This window comes from Rhodamnia argentea, chromosome 5 (assembly GCF_020921035.1).
Source record: "Rhodamnia argentea isolate NSW1041297 chromosome 5, ASM2092103v1, whole genome shotgun sequence".
In the NCBI taxonomy this organism is placed as follows: domain Eukaryota; kingdom Viridiplantae; phylum Streptophyta; class Magnoliopsida; order Myrtales; family Myrtaceae; genus Rhodamnia; species Rhodamnia argentea.
In genome coordinates this window covers 16,713,962-16,733,465 of record NC_063154.1, presented here as the reverse complement: position 1 = coordinate 16,733,465, position 19,504 = coordinate 16,713,962, and the positions used below count along the sequence as shown (strand labels likewise).

The following is a 19,504-nucleotide window of genomic DNA, read 5'->3' as shown; positions in this document are numbered from 1 at the left end:
GACCAATCCCCGGTGCTCGAGCTCGGGTCTTTTGAGGTTGGTCCCGAGACCCCAACACATCCAGATAAACCGGGGTCACCCACGCTCGGGGATCGTGTCCATCGAGCCCGGCCAATGCCTAGGACAAGGATGCTAGATTCACGTCCATCAAGGCCTAGCTCGGCACTTGTGTCCGGGTCTATTGAGGTTGGGTCCAAGTCTCCGTCCACCGGGCCCTAGCCCGGCCCCACATCCTCGACAACCAAATCCAAGCACGGACACTTGGATCCCAAGCTTGGCCTATGTGGACTTGGGCTCAAGTGTTGCCGAAGTCCCGAGCTTAGCATTGTTGGATTTGGGGATCGGTATTTCAGCCACGGGCACTCGCGTCGGGGTCCTAGGCCCGGCCTCAATGGACCTAAGCACGGGCACTAGGGACCTAGGTTAGCCTCGATGAACCCGAGAACATTCGTCGGGGTCTCGGACATGTGCTCGAAGGATGAGAGTCCGAGCACTAAGGACTTGGTCCCGGGCGCTTGGGTTTGGGTACCGACCTTGATGAAATCCAGCGTGGTGGGCTGGGGACTCGAGCATGGCCTAGATAGACAAGTGCCACAATGCCAAGGTGGCCGAGGCGCCGAGCTCCCGTGCTTGAGTGCCAAGGATCCAATCCCGCTGCGAAGAGCCCAATAACCAACGTTAGGGTTCTCACATCCAAACTTAGAATTTTTTTGTCCTAGTGTCGTGCATAGCCATATTTTGGAAAATATGTTTCCATTTTAAATAGAAAATCAATTTTCTTTATTTTTAGTTTTAATAGGAAAACTTTTTTCCATTGATTAGGAAAACATTCTTCGTTGACTCATTTTCCTAAGCGATCCAAACGCCCCAAAAATGAGAAAATGTTTTTTTTAATGTATTTATCGAAACAAACGGAGCCTTAGAGCTAGCAATGGTAATATTGCCATCAACTCTACATGAGATCAAATATCGAATATAAATAGCAAAGGCTGAGTGTGACGCGAGTCGATAACACTTAATTGGACCTGACAAATGGTAGGGTAGGTTCGAACTTCTCAGGGCCATGCTAAGACTCAAATTGGCAGGTCTTTGCAAGTGTCAAAGCTCGCCTCGGTAAAAATTATTGGCCCAATCACATAGGTTATGTCTTTTCTATTTTATATTGAATGTGTTCATAAAATACTTTTCTTTTCTACTTTAAACCTCTTCCTTTTTGTTAATTTTCACAAATTCTGTATCTCAATTGGATAAATTGAAATAAACATTTTATCAATATAATTTTCACTAATCAATGGGCAGATCGCCGAGCCTCAAAGCCCTTGCTCAAGCCTGGCCGACATTGACGGGGCCCTAGAATGTATTGTTTGAGCCTGACAATGAGCATAAAATTTTTGCCCGAACCCTCCCTTTTTATCGGTGTGCCTGTCGTGCATACATTAACATTAATCATCACAGTTTTAGTAAGTCAAACTTTAAAATTTTCAAACAAAAGTTTGAGATGATGTGTTTTGATTTTACTGCAAATAATAAGAATAAGAACGCGAGGTTGCCAGCCTAATCCCCCTTGCGGTGGTCGAAAATAATCTTAGATGGGACAGCGGGCGTAATGCCCCTTCGCCACACCTCAAGTCGAATTCTTCTCTCAACAATGCTTGCTTTGTAAAATGTGTTGCCCTAGATCCAAGGTTATTAAGTGCTAGGAAAAGAAAAAAGAGACTAGAAAATAAAATATTATTAGGTCAATTATCTAATTTAGCGGAATAGAATTTTCTTTTTTTGCAAATCTATTGACTGAAGAAAATTTGTTTGACTTGATCAAAGACTTTGCGGGAACATTCACAGCACCCAAATCGAAATGATTTTGTTCGACATATAATGGATATTGATCATTCATATACTTGAATTTTAATTGGAATTTAATCGGAAACATATAAATAAAAATGCTAGATCTGATTAAAAAAGATTACTAGATACTATTTCCAACTGGGTATTATTAACATAAGCGAGACTAATCCATTGAACCATCATATTTCTTTAAGTACCGATTAGGAAATTACCACTTCATAGTGAAAACGTTTTAATAAGATTTTTTTAATGCATGTAGCATTACACCGCAGTATAATGTTAGATTCAAACCTGCTTCAACCATGTTAATAATTATGTTAATGCTAGTATTCAATAAGATGTAATGTGTATAAAAAGAAATCGATATAGAAGACTCCAGTGCTGCAAATACTCAGAGGCTCTTACTCCTGCTTATATGTACCTCGAACTAGATGGAGTTTGACCAGCCAAGATATTGGAAAAGAATCGATCCCATTCAAAGCTAATTCTAATGCATATTGCTCTGGCATTTGGACATTTTAAAATATCAGGCCACTCTTATTTTTTAATTGAATCTTCCGTTTTACTAAGACAAAGCCCTTGCACCTCCATGTATTTAACCGGAAGGTGCCGCTCGAGGTCAGGTCAATGGAGGCATAGCACTGATGTTGATCATGTCAAGGGGTAGTAACTGGTATTGTATGTCAAGTTCCCCGAGAATCTTGACCATCTCCTCCACCAGGATGGCTCTTCTTGCCCAATTCTCGCCCATGTCCTGGTGGTTCATCCTATGCGTCAACCAAACTGCTATTCTTAAACCTGTTCAATTCTTCCACATCCTTGAATATGAACATAGGTGCAGGGTGGGTACCAATGGTCCTTCTTGCTCTCAATGCAACTGCATTTAAGATAGTAAAAAAAACCAAATCAGAATAAGTCAGCAACCAAAGAAAGACTTGCCAAGAAGTCATTACGTATTAGTAGAATAACTAAATAATTCAGCAACCAAAGAATACTTGCCAAGAAGTCGTTACGTATTAGTAGAATAACTGAACTGTGCCACTTGTTCTATTCAGCAGTAATAAGATGTTTTACTTCAGTTGGACGAATATAAGATCCACCTTTACAACATTTATTTTTTTATTTATTTTCTGAGGTGACCAGTGGTGAGAATCAGTATATTGGCAGAGAAGAATTGGGATCTTATAGGTGATAAGTCTTGTTTTAGGTCGAATTGCACATAATCCGTGAGTGAAACTCTTCATTCTAAATGCTGATGCATCACTTCTGCAAGGCCGGAAGGTCCAAAACCAAGACAAACATCCTCATTTTTCTTAAATGGCTACTTTCCCGTGGAAGTAGACAAGGGGGCCAAGTGGATTAGCTAATAACGTAGCTATGTGCACGCATAATTCAACTGCATCTCCCATATCAAGACTTCTATGGTAGTTACTGATGGCCTTAGTAGCAAGAACACTGTTCGGAATTATTATCTTAGGAAAATAGTCGTTAAGATGTTCATCTCTTCCACAACCATTTGAAAGACAACGCATCGTGGCTTAGTAACATATATATTGAACATCTATTGAAATACAATGAACCCCATCGACTTCACAACGATCGCGGAAGTCAAATGGATGCATCGCAAATAAGAAATTTATCACTTCAAATGTAGCCTTGCGGATGTTTCCCAATATGAATACCACAAGCAGCAACTGGAAGCTTGAGAGAAGCAGAATTTTTTTGTGGCACTTCCTAGAATAAGGAGCCATATAATGGCTATGAGGATGCCAGCTAGAATGTTCACCATCCGATGGAGTTTGTTTATGGCTGTTTTAGTAACATCTCTAAAAGCATTAACTTGCATTACATCCAAATGCAACCTTACAGCTCAATTAGTGGATACTACAACTATAAAGTTCGACACGCGTAGAAAGACGGTGTAACTGATTTATTAGGGTAACTCCAATTTGCTAAGATTGCATACACAATCCTGATGCAAACAGTTAGTTTCATAATGTCCAAAATTTCTAAGCACCAACCAATTTTTTGCTATTTGAGCTATAGAGAACGGTCTCAATTTGCAACTAAATTGAAACAAAGGAGTACTTTGACCCAAATCTAACATGGAAACATAAATTGAGTAAAGAGGTTCTATTCATGAGCACTCACAATGAGCAAGATGTAATTTCAAAACCCCCTCCCTCCATTTACATCAAGAACAAGATTTATTAACTTAACATCCGTATCCACTAAACAAACTAGATTTCTAGAGATTAATATGTTGAACTTTGGTTCGGCAAGGTAGACCAATATATGTAAAATCTTAATATCTTCTAGGGTCATATGCTATCCGATAGAAAGCTGTTTTGCTCTATACTTATGGTGAAAGACATTGAACATATTGCTGAATTTTCATCGACAACCTACCATCTAAATGCGATCCTACACCCAAGGGCTGAGAGGTTCTGAATGTCATGCATTGTGTACTTTGTTGTTCAGTTATCAAGATTCTGGATGAGGTTATAATTAGTTGTCACTCAATTATACGCCACTTACCTCGGCATTACATTTTCATTAATTCCTTCTTTTCTTATACACAACCTCATTTGACTAAGACTAACCTATCAATCAAGCGCTAAAAGAGTCGGGACAACAGCGGTACTTTCTACCATCTTTTACCACCACTTTTTTAGCAATGATTTACTAATTCTCAGATGCCCCTTCAAATAGACTCATTGTCTTGACAATCTCATCTTCTGGCATAAATCGCATCAAGTCCTCTAGATATATGTGCCTAACATAGAAATAGCAAGTCAAAAGACCAATAAAAGACAAGACCAATGAAAAAAAAAAAGCCATAGAGATGACGGAGATACAAAGAGAACAGAGGTGGAATAACACAGCATACAGTATGGAGAGTTCAAAATTGTAGGAAAGCATACTATTAAGCTCCTATAATAATTTTGCAAGATGAGGCCAAAAATTGATAGATTGGACAAAGTTTGGGCTTTTTCTCAAGTTGTTTGGCCTATCTGTAGTATAAAGGCTTAATATGGCCAAGCAATGACACTGTTATGTCTGTGCACAATATCTTTAGGACATTGAAAGAATAGAACAACATTTATAGGAGCTGCTTTCTTATGAAATTGAACAACAACGAGGCATACTTCGATCCCTGCTGAGACAACATTCTACACAATTTCCAATGTCATGAGATTCCCATATCGCACCAAATTCATCAGCCTTTTCATATTCTAGGCAGATACATTCTTTGGGCTCGGTTTATGCAATTGATCGATGGTAATCCCCTCTTCCTCCTTGCTCTTTCCTCTATGACTCTTCTGTGTTCTCGCTGGCAATACAGCCGCATTAAGGCCAGAAGGTGTCGCAGCCTCCGCCTTCCGCAACTTCTTAACTTCAACGGCAATCTTCTCCGCCGTTAGTCGAGATAAGGAAAGCATTGGAAGGGGATTGCAGTAAAGAAGCCATGGAAGGTGGGGGCTTTGATACCTCCTGACCTTAAAGTAGCTTAATTGCAATCCTCTTCCAATGTTTTTCTCACCTCAACTAACGGCGGATAAGATTGCAGTTGAAGTTAAGAAGCTGTGGAAGGCGGGGCTGTGATACCTCCCGACCTTAATGCGGCTGTATTGCCAGCGAAAGGTGGTGGAAAAGTGATAAGTAGTGGGAGGATACAGAAGAGTCCTAGAGGAAAGGGCAAGCAGAAAGAGGGGATTACCATCGATCAGTTGCATAAACCGAAACCAAAGAATGTATCTGCCTAGAATATGAAAAGGCTAATGAGTTTGGTGCGATATGGAAATCTCACGTCATTGGAAATTGTGCAGAATGTGTCTCAGCAGGGATCCAAGTATGCCTCATTGTTGTTCAATTTTCATGAGAAAGCAGCTCTTATAAACGTTGTTCTACTCTTTCAATGTCCTAAAGATCTTGCACATAGACATGACAGTGCCATTGCTTGGCCATATTAAGCCTTTATACTATAGATAGGCCAAACAACTTGAGAAAAAGCCCAACTTTGTCCAATCTATCAATTTTTGGCCTCATCTTGCAAAATTATTATAGGAGCTTAATAGTATGCTTGCCTACAATTTTGAACTCTCCATTCTACATTACCGCGTGCTGTATTTTTCCACCAATGTTCTTTTTGTATTTCTATCATCTGTATGACCTTTATTCATTCATTGGTCTTGTTTTTTGTCGGTCGTTTGACTTGCTGTTACTATGTCATGCCAAAAAATGAGGCTATCAAGACAATTGAGTCTATTTGAACGAGCATCTAAGAGCCAGAAAATTAACAACTTATTGTTAAAAAAGTGGGTGGTAAGACATGGTAGAAAGTACCCGTTGTTGTTGTCGACTCTTTTATCGCTTGATTGAAAGGTTAGTAGAAGTCAAATGAGGTCATGTATAAGAAAAGAAGGAATTAATGAAAATGTAATGCCGAGGTAAGAAAGGTTAGTAGAAGTCAAATGAGGTCATGTATAAGAAAAGAAGGAATTAATGAAAATGTAATGCCGAGATAAGTGGTATATAATTGAGTGATAGGCAGTGGGGGACTATTTCGTAAATAACTAAAAATAGCACGAAACCCTACGACATAACATGTCACGACAAACTTGACTACAGGATCATAATCATTGCTTAGATGCAGTTTACCATATCAAACAATAAACAAGTAGAACATTCAAGAGCATTGAAACAGATTTACCTTCCCTTCCTTCAGACCCAAGCGCCTAACCTTTTTCTTGAGCTTAATAGCATGGCTTCATGGCTTTGGGCCATGCATTGTAGCACCACCTCTAAACTGTCATCCACAAATTCGCTTGTCAGATTTTACATGCACCATCTCAGAAAAACAGACCTTTATAACAATTAAGCAAAACATTACCAAACATAACCATGCCTTGCTAGAATAGTGACCTTCTGTCGCCATGGTTTTTGCCTGTTCCACTGACCTCACTAATTATTTTCGTCGAATGTGTGCCCTATAGATCAACCCATCAACATAATTAAATATCTCCACATAAGCTTCTCAGAGCAATAAACATGTTCAGCATTCTAAAATTATGGGCAAATACAATAACCAGTTCAATGACAAGATAGCAGTATACCAATGGTCTCTCATTTATTTCAGATGCTCCTCAAAGCAGTAAATAAAAATCAAAGTGTTATTCAGTAGATAAAGCAATGCATGCTTCTCAGCCAGGATCAGGATAAAAACTGAGAAGCATGCATTGCTTTATCTACTGAATAACACTTTGATTTTTAGTTACTGCTTTATCTACTGAATAACCCGACTGCTCCTGAATTGACCCAGTTCTGGCTCGATTTTAAAAATTAAGGGAGAATAGCAAATGAAGTAAAAAACGAGCTAAGGAAAATAGCAAATGAAGTAAAAAACACACTAAATTTGACACGCAGCTAACTTAGCATGTTCTCTACAACTTTCATGTTTTAAAAATTTTCAAAAAAGCCCCCCACTTAGACAAAATTGCAGATTTTCCCTAAGGGCTCAAATGCAAATAGTTTTATAGGCCAGTCAAACTTGTCTGATTTATTGCATGTAAGAAACCCTAAACTTTGCTGAAATGACCTCAAACTTTCCAGATTCACATCTGAGACCCTATTGAACAACTTTCCACTTTTGTGTTTTTGCAAAAAGGACTCTAACTATTTTAAAATTGCAAAACAAAATCATATAAGTAGATTCAACTATTGTAAAAACCTTTTACTGCTTTGAAGATAAACTTTCTCTGATCAAATGAACTCCCATTTTTCCTAAAGTTATTTCATTGAGAAAGCTCTTGATCTCAAGGAGAAGTAATATTTCACAACAATTTCTCAGATTTTGAACACAAAAAAATCTTTAAAATCAAAGAAAAGGCAAAGGTTGGACGAGCATCGAATTTGCAGAAATCTATGAATACCTTCAAAATCACATTCAAGCACATTCAAGCCACAAACACAAGCTTTCCTGATGACCACTTCCAGCCACCAACATTAACCGTTTATAACTGTAGAAAACTAACCCAATTGAAGCCTCAATCACAGATATCATTGAATGAAGGTTGAGTCCAGACCACATGCTCATTGCCAACCACCATGGAAAATCAAAGGAATATAGCACAGAACAAAGGAATCACAGAATGGAGTCAGATTTGGTTTTCACCACATTGAAATGTAACCAAAATCAAATCTGAATACTAGCGAACCGATTGATTGTATGTAATCTGCATCAACACAACCTCAGATTGTATGAAAAAAAAAATGACATATTTCCTATCGATGACTAAGAGGCATGTCATTAAAAAATTTATATGCATTAAAACACAAAAGATCAAAGCTATAAGCTTTTAACAACTCTTGGTTCCTTCATTCAAAATCCATGAAAACTTATCTCTTTCTCGGCGATTGAAATCCTGAAGCATGTATTTTCATAACTTTTTCTTTCTTTCATTTTTTTTCTTCTTTTCTTTTCAAAACATCCCAACTCTAATTCCCATCAAGTAAAGCTCTCAAGTTAATCATTTAATTATCCTCGCCATTCTTATTCTGGGCCCAAACATTCACGCTATTGTCTTAAATAGAGAAGCACACCCCTTCCTAAGCCTATGTCATTGTCTTCATCAAAGAGTCATATATACTGAACATCTTACAGAGAAAGCAACACGTCCAGGCATCATCAGCAATTACCTCTAAGCACCATGGGAATCACACAATCATCAGTCAAGTCACAAAGAAAAATCCCAATCAAATTTATACTCCAACAGTTATTGAGGCGATTCAGGCTATTGATGGAACATGTAGTAGGCCTTCAAACTAGGGTGTTTTGAATAAACTGAACAAGTTCATAACTAAATCATCCAGACAACAGTATAGCCTATATTTGGTTCTTGGAAATCAATTCTGAAATGAATAACGAATCGACCAAACAGACGAGCTAATGTCAATCACATCTGAAGCTTTATCCATACAAATGTAATTTAAACATTTCATCGAACAGGTAATGACCGTCTTACCCTCAGCGATCTAGATGCAACAATAGATCACGATTCACTTCTACTCAAACTCATCCTCAATAAAGCACCAATACCTCCTCACTTGCGAGCGATTCCTAAATAAACCATGACCGAATTTCTCAACTCGGTTTTCATCCCCGCAATCGCCTAAAACTTCGATCAGGAAAAGGACCGTTACCTGCAGTAATGGCTGCCTGACGTTGAACAAATGGGTCAGTCGTGGAGACGATCTCGAAGGCTGAAACGTGGGAAGGAGTTGATATGCAACTTCCGCTCAAGCTCTTCAGTATGGAGGCGGCAGAGCTTGGCAACGATGATGAAGGTTCTTTTAGCTGAGACATTGCTGACGAAGCGAAATTCTCTCCGTTGAGCGAATCAGTAGTAGTCGGTTATAGGAGAGAGAGAGAGAGAGAGAGCGCGCGCGAGACCAGGGAGGGAAGGCGCGATTCCGTCGGGCCCAACTTCCTCGCTTTGGCTAACTTACGCTACTTCGTCGCTTAGGCTAACTTACGCCAAATAGCCGGGTTCCAAACTGCCAAAACCCCTAAGAAACGGGTTTGCTCATATGGACGACTATTCACCAAGAAAAGCCCGCGAAATAAAGAATTATGGGCCGGGCCGGCAGGTTCTCCACAACATTTTTTTTTTTTTTGGCACTAGAATGGTAATAACATCGTTTTTATATTCGAATTCAACTTGGAGAACTCCTAGCTTGCTACAGCTAGTAAGTGTCTCTAGTACACGTTAGCTTCATGACACCATTGCAAATGAAAAATGGGCTCATTATTTGTAAATTAATAAGGACGTTCACCTACCTACGTAATTCCTCAGAGGATCATAGTTACAAGTCACGAACCACCACCCATTACTCTAATTAACCCTAGCATACCCAAGATGAATCGAGCTCCTCCACATGACTTGCATGTAATGCAAGCACATGCCGCCGATGCAAGCGTTGGAGCGATGGTCGTAGTTCGCACTCTCGCCCACCCACATCTTCACAGCATCTTCGCCACTCAGCTCGCCGTACGGGCCCATCGAGTGCTCCAGCTCATAGCCGCTGTCGGCGTGCTTGCTGGCGTATATTTGGGCGTAGGCCATGACGGTGTCGTACCACACGTGCGGGACGACCCCGACGTGGCTGCGGGCTGCTTTGTGCGCATGGACGAAGTCCTGGTGGATGCTTTGCGCTGGCGAAGTTCCAGTAATGGCTAAGAGGAAGGTGAGGCATGAAATTGCTGGCGAGTGTTTGACAAAAGAAGCCATAATCAGCCGATTTGAAGAGCTTGATGATGCTTGTGATAATGATGATGATGATGATGATGATGAGTACTGATAGGCAAAAGAGGGTTTCACACTTAACAACTTTTGCTCGTATAGAAAGGAAATAATATAACAAAATGTTTGAAAAAGGAATGGTGATAGGGTTTCAGTTATTGCATAAAAAAGTCAAAGCTCACAAGTTCTACAGGAGAGAGATACCGTGTTCTCTTGATTAGCAACCCAATTACATGTATCGAACAAGTAATAAAGTGATGAGTAAAAGTATCGTTCTCACAGAGATTGTACACAAATCAATGAAATTGCTTACTCAAATTTATCTAACCAATTAAAGATTCAATAAAGCAATTAGAAATAAAAATTCACAAATTAAACCTAGAAATTTTGAATATAAAGAAGCATAGAACAAAGGAATTTTTTTGTCAAGAATGAAAAACATTAGAACATCCGATTTCACTTAACCAATCAAGATTAATTAACCAATCTTGTCATGCAATCAAATTGAATCCATAGTGAGATGGTAGAACTTCCTAATTTAAATCATTATCCTTGATCCAGTATTGCAACCCTATTTGGATTTAGCAACCCACACTTAGTCTAAGTGAATTTAAGTAAATTCAAACACCTTAAGAACTATGAACGTTCCCGGATTCAATAAACCGCCCTTGATTTACCTACTACCGAAACCACACAAACAACCTAAGTTATCTCTATCTACGTTGAACTCATAGCTATATCATAAAGCACTTGCATGGAATCTTCTTTTGGTCTCAAACATGCAACAAAAATCTTTCAAGTAGTGATCAAGCACGTAAAATCATTAAGAACATGATATATAACTCATACATATGAATTCTAGAAATGCATAAATGAGTCTGGAAAATTAATCGATCATAGTTAAGCTACATCATAGCTCTAACAAGAAGTAATCTAGAACATAATGAAAATTAAACTAAAAAAAATGACTAAACTAAACGTGAAGAAGAACTGGAACAATTTCACCAAGAATAGTTAAGGATTGACTTTGAATTCGCCTTCTTCCTCTTCACTGGGCATACGGCATTGAAAGGAATGATAGAATCAAAACCCTAAATGTCGTATGAAAAAGATGGCTCCTCTTTCTCTCTCTTGAAAATTACGTTTTTCTGCCCGCATCCTCTTTCTCTCTCTTGAAAATTACGTTTTTCTGCCTGCATATGGACCTCTTCTTGTTTTTTTTTTTTTAAAGAAATCTTAATCACACAAGAATAGGATTGCAATCAAAGTTCTTCCCAAATATGACTTCTCCCAATAATAAAACTCCTAATTTAGCTTGGATTTTGAATTTCTCCCCAAGATAGGCTTGATTCTCCATGATTTCAAATTTGCATTGGCTGTGATCTCCAATTTTGGAAGCTTATATGCGCTTTTCCACACATTTTGTCTTGCTAAGCCGGCAAATTACAAAATTAGTCCCTAAGCTTCCTTTAACTTCAATTACCTACAAAATCAATTAAAAATAAATAAAGTAGACATCAAATTCAATTCAAACTAAGCAAATATTAAGTCTAAAATAATAAATAAACTCTATATAAAATAGAGTTATCAAATACCCCAAACTTAACATTTTGCTAGTCCTCGAGCAAAATCACAACTAAAAACACAATTTTTTTTTATCAACCATAGTTGCTCGAATTCTCAATAAAAAACATCAGAATCAATGCACAAGTTAAGGCTAATCCTAAACATACAATCCGTGTGTGTGTGTGTGAAATCCTCAACTTCTCAACTCCTATGCAAACTAGATGAATCCATGTTGATATGCAAACTGCCAAACTTAAAATCCACTTAACCAAATCTCATAAATTTGCCGTTCATTCCTCTCTCCACTAATGTAGACCATAAACTTAGCCAAGAATTTATAGGTCTTAATAAGCTTACAATGTGGCTTGGTTAAGGGTTTGACAAAGATATGTTTAAGCTCAACTTACCCTATAGACACATCAATTCCATATCTCAATTAATTCTTTGGATTCAACAATAGTCGACATCTTCTATTTTCTACCTTTTTTTTTTTACCTTCAACTTCTTTCTTTTCCATTGCTTCTCGTTCCATGCTTTATGGCGAAGTTTATCCCCGAGTCCCTCCTTATATAGTGTAATTCCAATCCATTGAGTATCCAAAAGTCTCACTCAAGTTGAAAGTTAGATATGGGGATCCATATAAGCGATCTTGAAGAAGCAATATACACATATTTCTTTTTTTTCACACTTTTCTCTTTCTTTTTCTTTTTAAATTTTTTTTAGATATGTCAAGAATCCAGAGTTTATCACTTCTCGAGGAATTAAACGTGTCCATAGAGTATATGGAAAACCGATGTCAATAAGCTCAGGCTACATTATAAGGTTATCCAAAGAAATTTAGGCAATATAAGGCTTACTGGAGTGACTAAGGATAAATAAACAAGGTTGGCTTGAAAGGCTCAAACAATCCAACGAATGCCTAAATCATTTTCTTAATTGAGTTTAGCTTAGAATTTCGCTTCGAGAGAAAATCAGACAAATTCTAAGATCCGGGCAAGTTCTACGAGAATCACATACTTCACATAAATCTTATCTAGGTACACATGACTAAAAAACAAGGACTAGTGCTCAAAATATGGACTAAATGTTCAAGATCAAGACTAACTCACACATCACTCCTGATTTTGATTTTGTTTTTTTGAAAATTGCATCCAAATTAAGCAAAGATTTTACGAAAAAAATTTCAGCAAAAATTTAATCTCTCACCCCAAACTAAAATGTAGCAATGTCCTCAATGCGAAAAGAAAAGAAAATTAATAATAAGGACAGAGAAACTCCCTTGGAATATGATGAATGCATGCCATAGGGGTAATTGGAGTATAAAGCTTGGAGAAAACTTGGAGATAATTCCCTACAAAAATAAACCAAGTAATTAGTGTAAACTATTATCGGGAGGATTAGATTTTTTTTTTTTTTTTTTTTTTGTGAATAGAACATGATAAAGCTAAAATGTGAATAATTAAAATGCTTGGGTTGCCTCCCAAGATGTGCTTGCTTTATAGTTTGCAGCAAAATTCTTCCAACTCTTCTAGACAAGTGAAAGCAAGGCAATGGTAGCTGCTTGTGAGTTGAAACCACCTCCAAAGTAGGACTTGAGATGTTGCCTGTTCACTTTAAAGGTTCCCCTTCTTGTCATTATAACTTCAACTATTCCATAAGGGAAAACCTTAGTGACTTTGAAAGGTTCAAACCATCTTGACTTCAACTTACCTGGAAACAGAGGAAGACGTGAATTATATAATAAAACTCTTTAACCTATATGAAACTCCCTTCTTAAGATGTCTCTATCATGCCATCTCTTTGTCCTCTCCTTGTAGATTTTGGCATTCTCATATGCTTCATTGCGGAACTCATCCAACTCATTCAATTGCAACAATCTCTTCTCACCAGCTACTTGCATATCAAAGTTGAGAAAACACAATGCCAATAGGCTTTATGCTCTAACTCAACAGGTAAATGACATGCTTTTCCATAAACAAGTCAAAAAGGTGACATACCAATAAAAGTTTTATAAACAGTTATATAAGCCCACAATGCATCATCAAGATTAATTGCCCAATCCTTCCTATTATGATTCACCATCTTTTCCTTAGCAACGGCGCCAAAAACTTGTTCTCTTTATCCCCCTATTAGAAATTTCAGCTTGACCACTAGTTTGAGGTTCATAAGCATCAGCTACTTTATGTGTCACACCATATTTATGCAAAAGTGATTCAACTTGCTTATTCAAAAAGTGTGTGCCTTGATCAATTATAATCGCCCCAGGCGTACCAAACCTTGTGAATATATATTATTTTCCAAAAATTTAATCACCACTCTAGCATCATTGGAAGGCAAAACTACGGCCTCAACCCATTTAGAAACATATTTCACAGTAACCAAGATATAAGTATTACCATATGAAGGTGGAAAAGGTCCTATGAAGTCCATACCCCAAACATCGAACAATTCACAAATTAAGATTTTTTTTAAAGGCATTTCATGTATCCTAAATGTATTACTAGTTCTTTGACACCTATCACATGTAGCAACGTAAGAATATGCATCTCTAAATAGTGTATGCCAATAAAAACCATACTGTAAAACCTTAAATGTAGTCTTTGTGGCACCAACGTGACTTCCTGCCTGTTTATCATGGCAATGAAAAAGAATGTTACATACTTCTTCATTAGGAACACATCGCCTAATAACTCGATCAGCATATACCTTAAACAAGAAGAGATCCTCCCAAAGATAGTATTTAACATCAAAAAAGAACTTCTTCCTTTGTTGATAAGTCAATTTAGGAGGATAACCTTACTTACCAAAAATTTAACATAATCAGCATACCGAGGGATTTTAGTTTTGATAGAGAAGAGTGTCTCATTAGAAAATTCATCCAGGATTGGTCTTTCTTCCACAGAGGCATTCGGCAACAACCACTAAATTTATCTTTGCTTTCCAAGTTGAACTCTTCCAGCAATAGGATCCACCTAATCAACCCAGGGTTTGAATCTTTATTTTCAAGCAAATACTTAAAAGCAAAGTGGTCGGTGTAAACAATGACTTTGGAACCAATAGAAAATAAGAGTGGAATTTATCAAAAGCAAACATCGTTGCTAAAAGCTCATTTTTAGTTGTGGTATAATTCAATTAAGCTCCAAACAAGGTGCGGCTTGCATAGTATATGTTTCGAAAAATTCCATCCTTTCTATATCAACTCAAAAAGGCAAATCCCAATTAAGCGTAGTCATGATAGGAGCCGAAACTAACTTCTCCTTCAATGTGTTGAATGCCCGCAAACAATCATCACAGAAGTCACATTTACCATTTTTTTCCAACAATTTACAAAGGGGTCTAGCAATCCCAGAAAAATCTTTATGAAATACCTATTAAATCCTGCATGTCCCAAAAATCCTCAAACAAGCTTCACAGAGGTAAGAGGTGGCAGTTTTGAAATAACTTCAATCTTCGATCGATCCACCTCAATTCCTCTCACACAGCTCTTATGGCCTAACACAATCCGTCCCCGCACTATAAAGTGACACTTCTCCCAATTCAAAACAAGGTCGGTCTTCTCACACTTTTGTAACACTAAAGCTAATTTATTCAAACATGAATAAAAAAATGAGCCAAAAACAGAAAAATCATCCATAAATATATCAATATATTTTCCCATAATGTCAAAAAAATAACCATCATGCATCTTTGAAAAGTAGCGGGTGCATTACAAAGACCAAAAGGCATCCTCCTATAGGCAAAAGTGCCATAGGGACAAGTAAAAGTGATTTTTTCTTGATCTTCGGGTGCAATAGAAATTTAATTATAACCAGAATATCCATCTAAAAAATAGTAAAACTCATGCCCTATGAGTCTCTCCAACATTTGATCAATAAAAGACAAAGGAAAGTTATCTTTATGGGTGGCATTATTCAATTTTCTATAATCCATGCAAACATACCATCCAATAACTATTATAGTAGGAATCGTCATTACCATCATTAGGTTGAACATTCTTTCTTTCTTTCTTTTTTGAACAACTTGCACAGGACTTAACCAAGCACTGTCAAAGATAGGATAAATGATTCCTATATCAAGTAGCTTAATTACCTCAACCTTCCCCACCTCCTACATTTTCAGATGGAGCCTACTTTGGGGTTGGATGACCAATTTGAATTGTTCCTCCATTAATATTTTACGCATGCATAGTGAGGGGCTTATTCCTTTAATATTTGCAATGGTCCATCCTATTGCTCTTTTATGTTCTCTCGGAACTCGGAGTAGCTTCTCTTCGATCACACTCGTCAAAGAAGAAGAAATAATTATTGGAAGAGAAGAAACTCCATTAAGAAAAGCATATTTAAGATGAGATGGTAAAGGTTTAAGTTCTAGAATTGGTTGTTCTTCAATAGAGGGTTTTCTTTTTCTCCAAATTCGACCCTAATTCTTCGAATTTTGGTGATCTAAATCTCAAAAGAGGTGGATTTGTTTTAAAAAATTTCGTGTATCGCTTGACTTATTCAGGGTCGGCTTCTCCCTTGCTTGGCCGAACTAAGCATGCCTCCAACGGGTTTTCTATCGTGGCTTTACTAAAAATCGATTTCACAAGCTTATCGATCGCATCAACTCTTAAACATTCATTCGGCTCAGTAGCATATTTCATGGCTTTGGATACATCGAAGGTGACTCGATCATCTTGAACTTTGAAAATTAATTTTCCTTGTTGCAGGCAAAAGTACACTAGAAGTGTTATAACTTTTGTACGGCATTCACTTGAGTACCATAACTTTCAAAACGTTCACTTAAATGCCATAACTTTTAAAAATCGTGCACTTGAGTGCCATGTTGACGTGGCAGCCGGAAAAGCCGACGTGGCGGCCGGAAAAGCTACCGTAGACGCCGGAAAAGCTACCGTAGCACGCCGAAAAAGTTACTATAACACGTCGGAAAGATGACGTGGCATGCCGGAAAAGTAACCGTAGCACTCAAGTGAACGATTTTGCTCCGACATAGCACTCAACTGAACGATTTTTGAAAGTTATGACACTTAAGTAAACGTTTTGAAAGTTATGGCACTCAAGTGAACGCCGTACACAAGTTATGGCACTTCTAGTGTACTTTTCCCCCTTGTTGCACATCAATTATAGCTCTCCATGTTGCTAGAAAAAGTCGGCCTAGGATGATCGAAACCTTGAAATCCTCCTCCATCTCTAAGACAATGAAATCTACAGGGAAAATAAACTTGTCAACCTTAACTAGAACATCCTCCACTGTTCCACTCGGGTATTTAATCAATCGATCGACTAACCGAAGAGATACAATGGTAGCTTTTGCTTCCCCCAAACTTAATTTCTTGAAAACAGAATAAGTCATTAGATTAACACTTACACCTAAATCACACAATACCTTATCAAAATAAGAATTACCAATAGTACAAGAAATAATAAAACTCCATGGATCTTTCAACTTTGGTGATAACGTATTCTGCAAAATAGATGAACACTCCTCATTAAGCTTCACAGTCTCATAATCTTCCAATTTCCATTTGTTTGCCAAAATCTCCTTCAAAAGTTTCGCATAACTAAGCATCTAGGCTAAGGCATTTGCAAAAGGATTAATGTGCAATTTCTTAAAAACATTAAGGAATTTAGAAAACTGCTTATCTATTTTGTGTTGCTGAAGTTTTTTGGGTATGGTATTGGCGGCACATATGGCTTTAGATTATTTGGAAATAACTTACTTCGAGGTGAATCAGCCTTGGAGGGCTTGATTTTCAGGTGCTTCATGTCGGGCCCCGCACCCATCCAACACGCCAACATCCTTTCTCGGTCGTTAAGTTGTGATGTCTCGGGACGCATCACCGGCCCATTCATTTTATCTTTTAATTAAGGGCATGCAAATCGTGCTACTTCCCCCGACAATAAATATATAACAGGGATAAAATAGCAGAACATCACATCAACATTAGCAAAAGATCACTTTTATTTATTTATCTCGTTAACTCTGGAAAGTTTATATACATACACAAGCCCGACCTTAGGGCCACTTCCTACAACCATCAAAAGATACTAGATCGGGGTTGGGGTTAACACTACTCCATACTACTCAAAAGGGAATTGACATTCATATCTACCTCAAAATAAGCTCTTTACCGCTAGGGTCTTGAAAAATGGTTAACAACAACGGGTGAGATATAAAATCTCCATGAGTCAACGCCTAAGTCCAAGTAGCGCCGATTCGCTTAGGGCGGCCTAAATATACAAGGCAACTATCAACAACATATCAATAGCGTGCAAATAGCGCTACGCTCTAACTATTATAGGATCAGACACAACCCAACGATTAAACCTCAATCACATGCAATTGTACCCCGCCTTGGTCTACACAATGAACAATACATATATAACATGCAATCAATTGTATACAACCAAGGCACCTAGCTAGAACCCTTATCACAACTTTCATGCGCAATGCAATACAATATACACAAATATGCTATCACATAATCATAGGCAACGTTACTTGCCTTGGCACGCGCGTTACACGTTACAACCCAATGTAAGCAACATATTGCAATAAATAAATGCATTATTAGAACATGTGTCACTTTCTCGTGCACAATATCCTTAAGTGTACTCTCATCATTACGGCCACTCATGACACGCCCGTTCTCACACGGGATGTCTTCGGGCACTACCGGGTATTTATTCATTTGATCAATCACGAACAATCGAGGGCTCGCCGATCTTCATACGGGGGTCTTCCCATTGTACCAGGAATTTATCCATTCTATCAATCATGGCCGATCGAGGGCACACCCGTTTCCATATAGCGGTCTTTCGACTCATTCGAGTATTTATCCATTCAATCAATCACAGCCGATCGAAGGCACGCCCATCTTCATACGGAGGTCTTCCGACTTATTCGAGTATTTATCCATTTGATCAAGTACGACCGATCGAGGGCGCGCCCGTCTTCATACGGAGGTCTTCCGACTTATTCAGGTATTTATTCATTCGATCAATTACAGCTGATCAAGGGCACGCCCATCTTCATACGGGGATCTTCCGATTTATTCGAGTACTTCTCGAATTAATGCAACTCTCATGCCAAATATGTAATAAATAAATCGCACGTGATTACATACACACAATTCAATTACCAAACTCAGCATATTTTCATATCCAAACATCATTGAGGATTGCCAATCAACAAAATTAATTACATAGGCCAATTTATTTGGCTATTCCCAATGTCGACATCACAATTCAAGCATAGAACAATTAGAGACAAGTTTTAAAACTACACAATAATATTAGTAAAATAATAAATCGATAGCTTATCGTCAAAACCTTTATAGCTTATCGTTCAAACCCCGATAACTTATCGTTCAAACCTCGATAGCTTATTGTCCAAACCTCGATAACTTATCATAAAATTCTCGATAACTTATCATCAAATCCTCGATAGATTATCATAAAATAGTGATAACCTATCATAAAATATCGATAGCTTATCATAAAAATATCAATAGCTTATCATAGAATTATTGATAGCTTATCGATCACGATTAACTAACCTAACCTTAGTTAATAAAAGTAACCAAGGTTAACTAACCCAACCATGATTAACAAAAAGTAACTATGGTTAACATAAAGTAACTATAGTTAAATTAAAGTAGCTACAGTTAGTTAACCTAACTAGGGTCAATTAACTAACCCAACCACGGTTAACCCAATTAATCTGTCATTAAGCTCACTAATCCATAATCAACACTAACAAATCTATCTCTAAATCCAATTAACGTCCTA

General features: G+C 37.8%; 1 protein-coding gene and 1 long non-coding RNA gene across 2 annotated transcripts in view; both read right to left on the bottom strand.

Annotated features, from left to right (window-relative positions):
* Positions 1–2,525: 2,525 nt before the first annotated feature.
* Positions 2,526–19,504, bottom strand: part of LOC115730481 — a 28,386-nt gene continuing 11,407 nt past the window's right edge. Inside the window, exons 2-3 of the long non-coding RNA XR_007198401.1 lie at positions 6,560–6,655; positions 2,526–2,653 (exon numbers count right to left, since the gene is read on the bottom strand). This is a non-coding gene — a long non-coding RNA (uncharacterized LOC115730481). The remainder of the gene's footprint in view (positions 2,654–6,559; positions 6,656–19,504) is intronic.
* LOC125315027 (basic form of pathogenesis-related protein 1-like) lies at positions 9,525–10,136 on the bottom strand. Its single transcript, XM_048278888.1, has one exon. It carries the CDS (start codon positions 10,134–10,136, stop codon positions 9,741–9,743), a length of 396 nt encoding a protein of 131 aa, XP_048134845.1. The 3' UTR covers positions 9,525–9,740.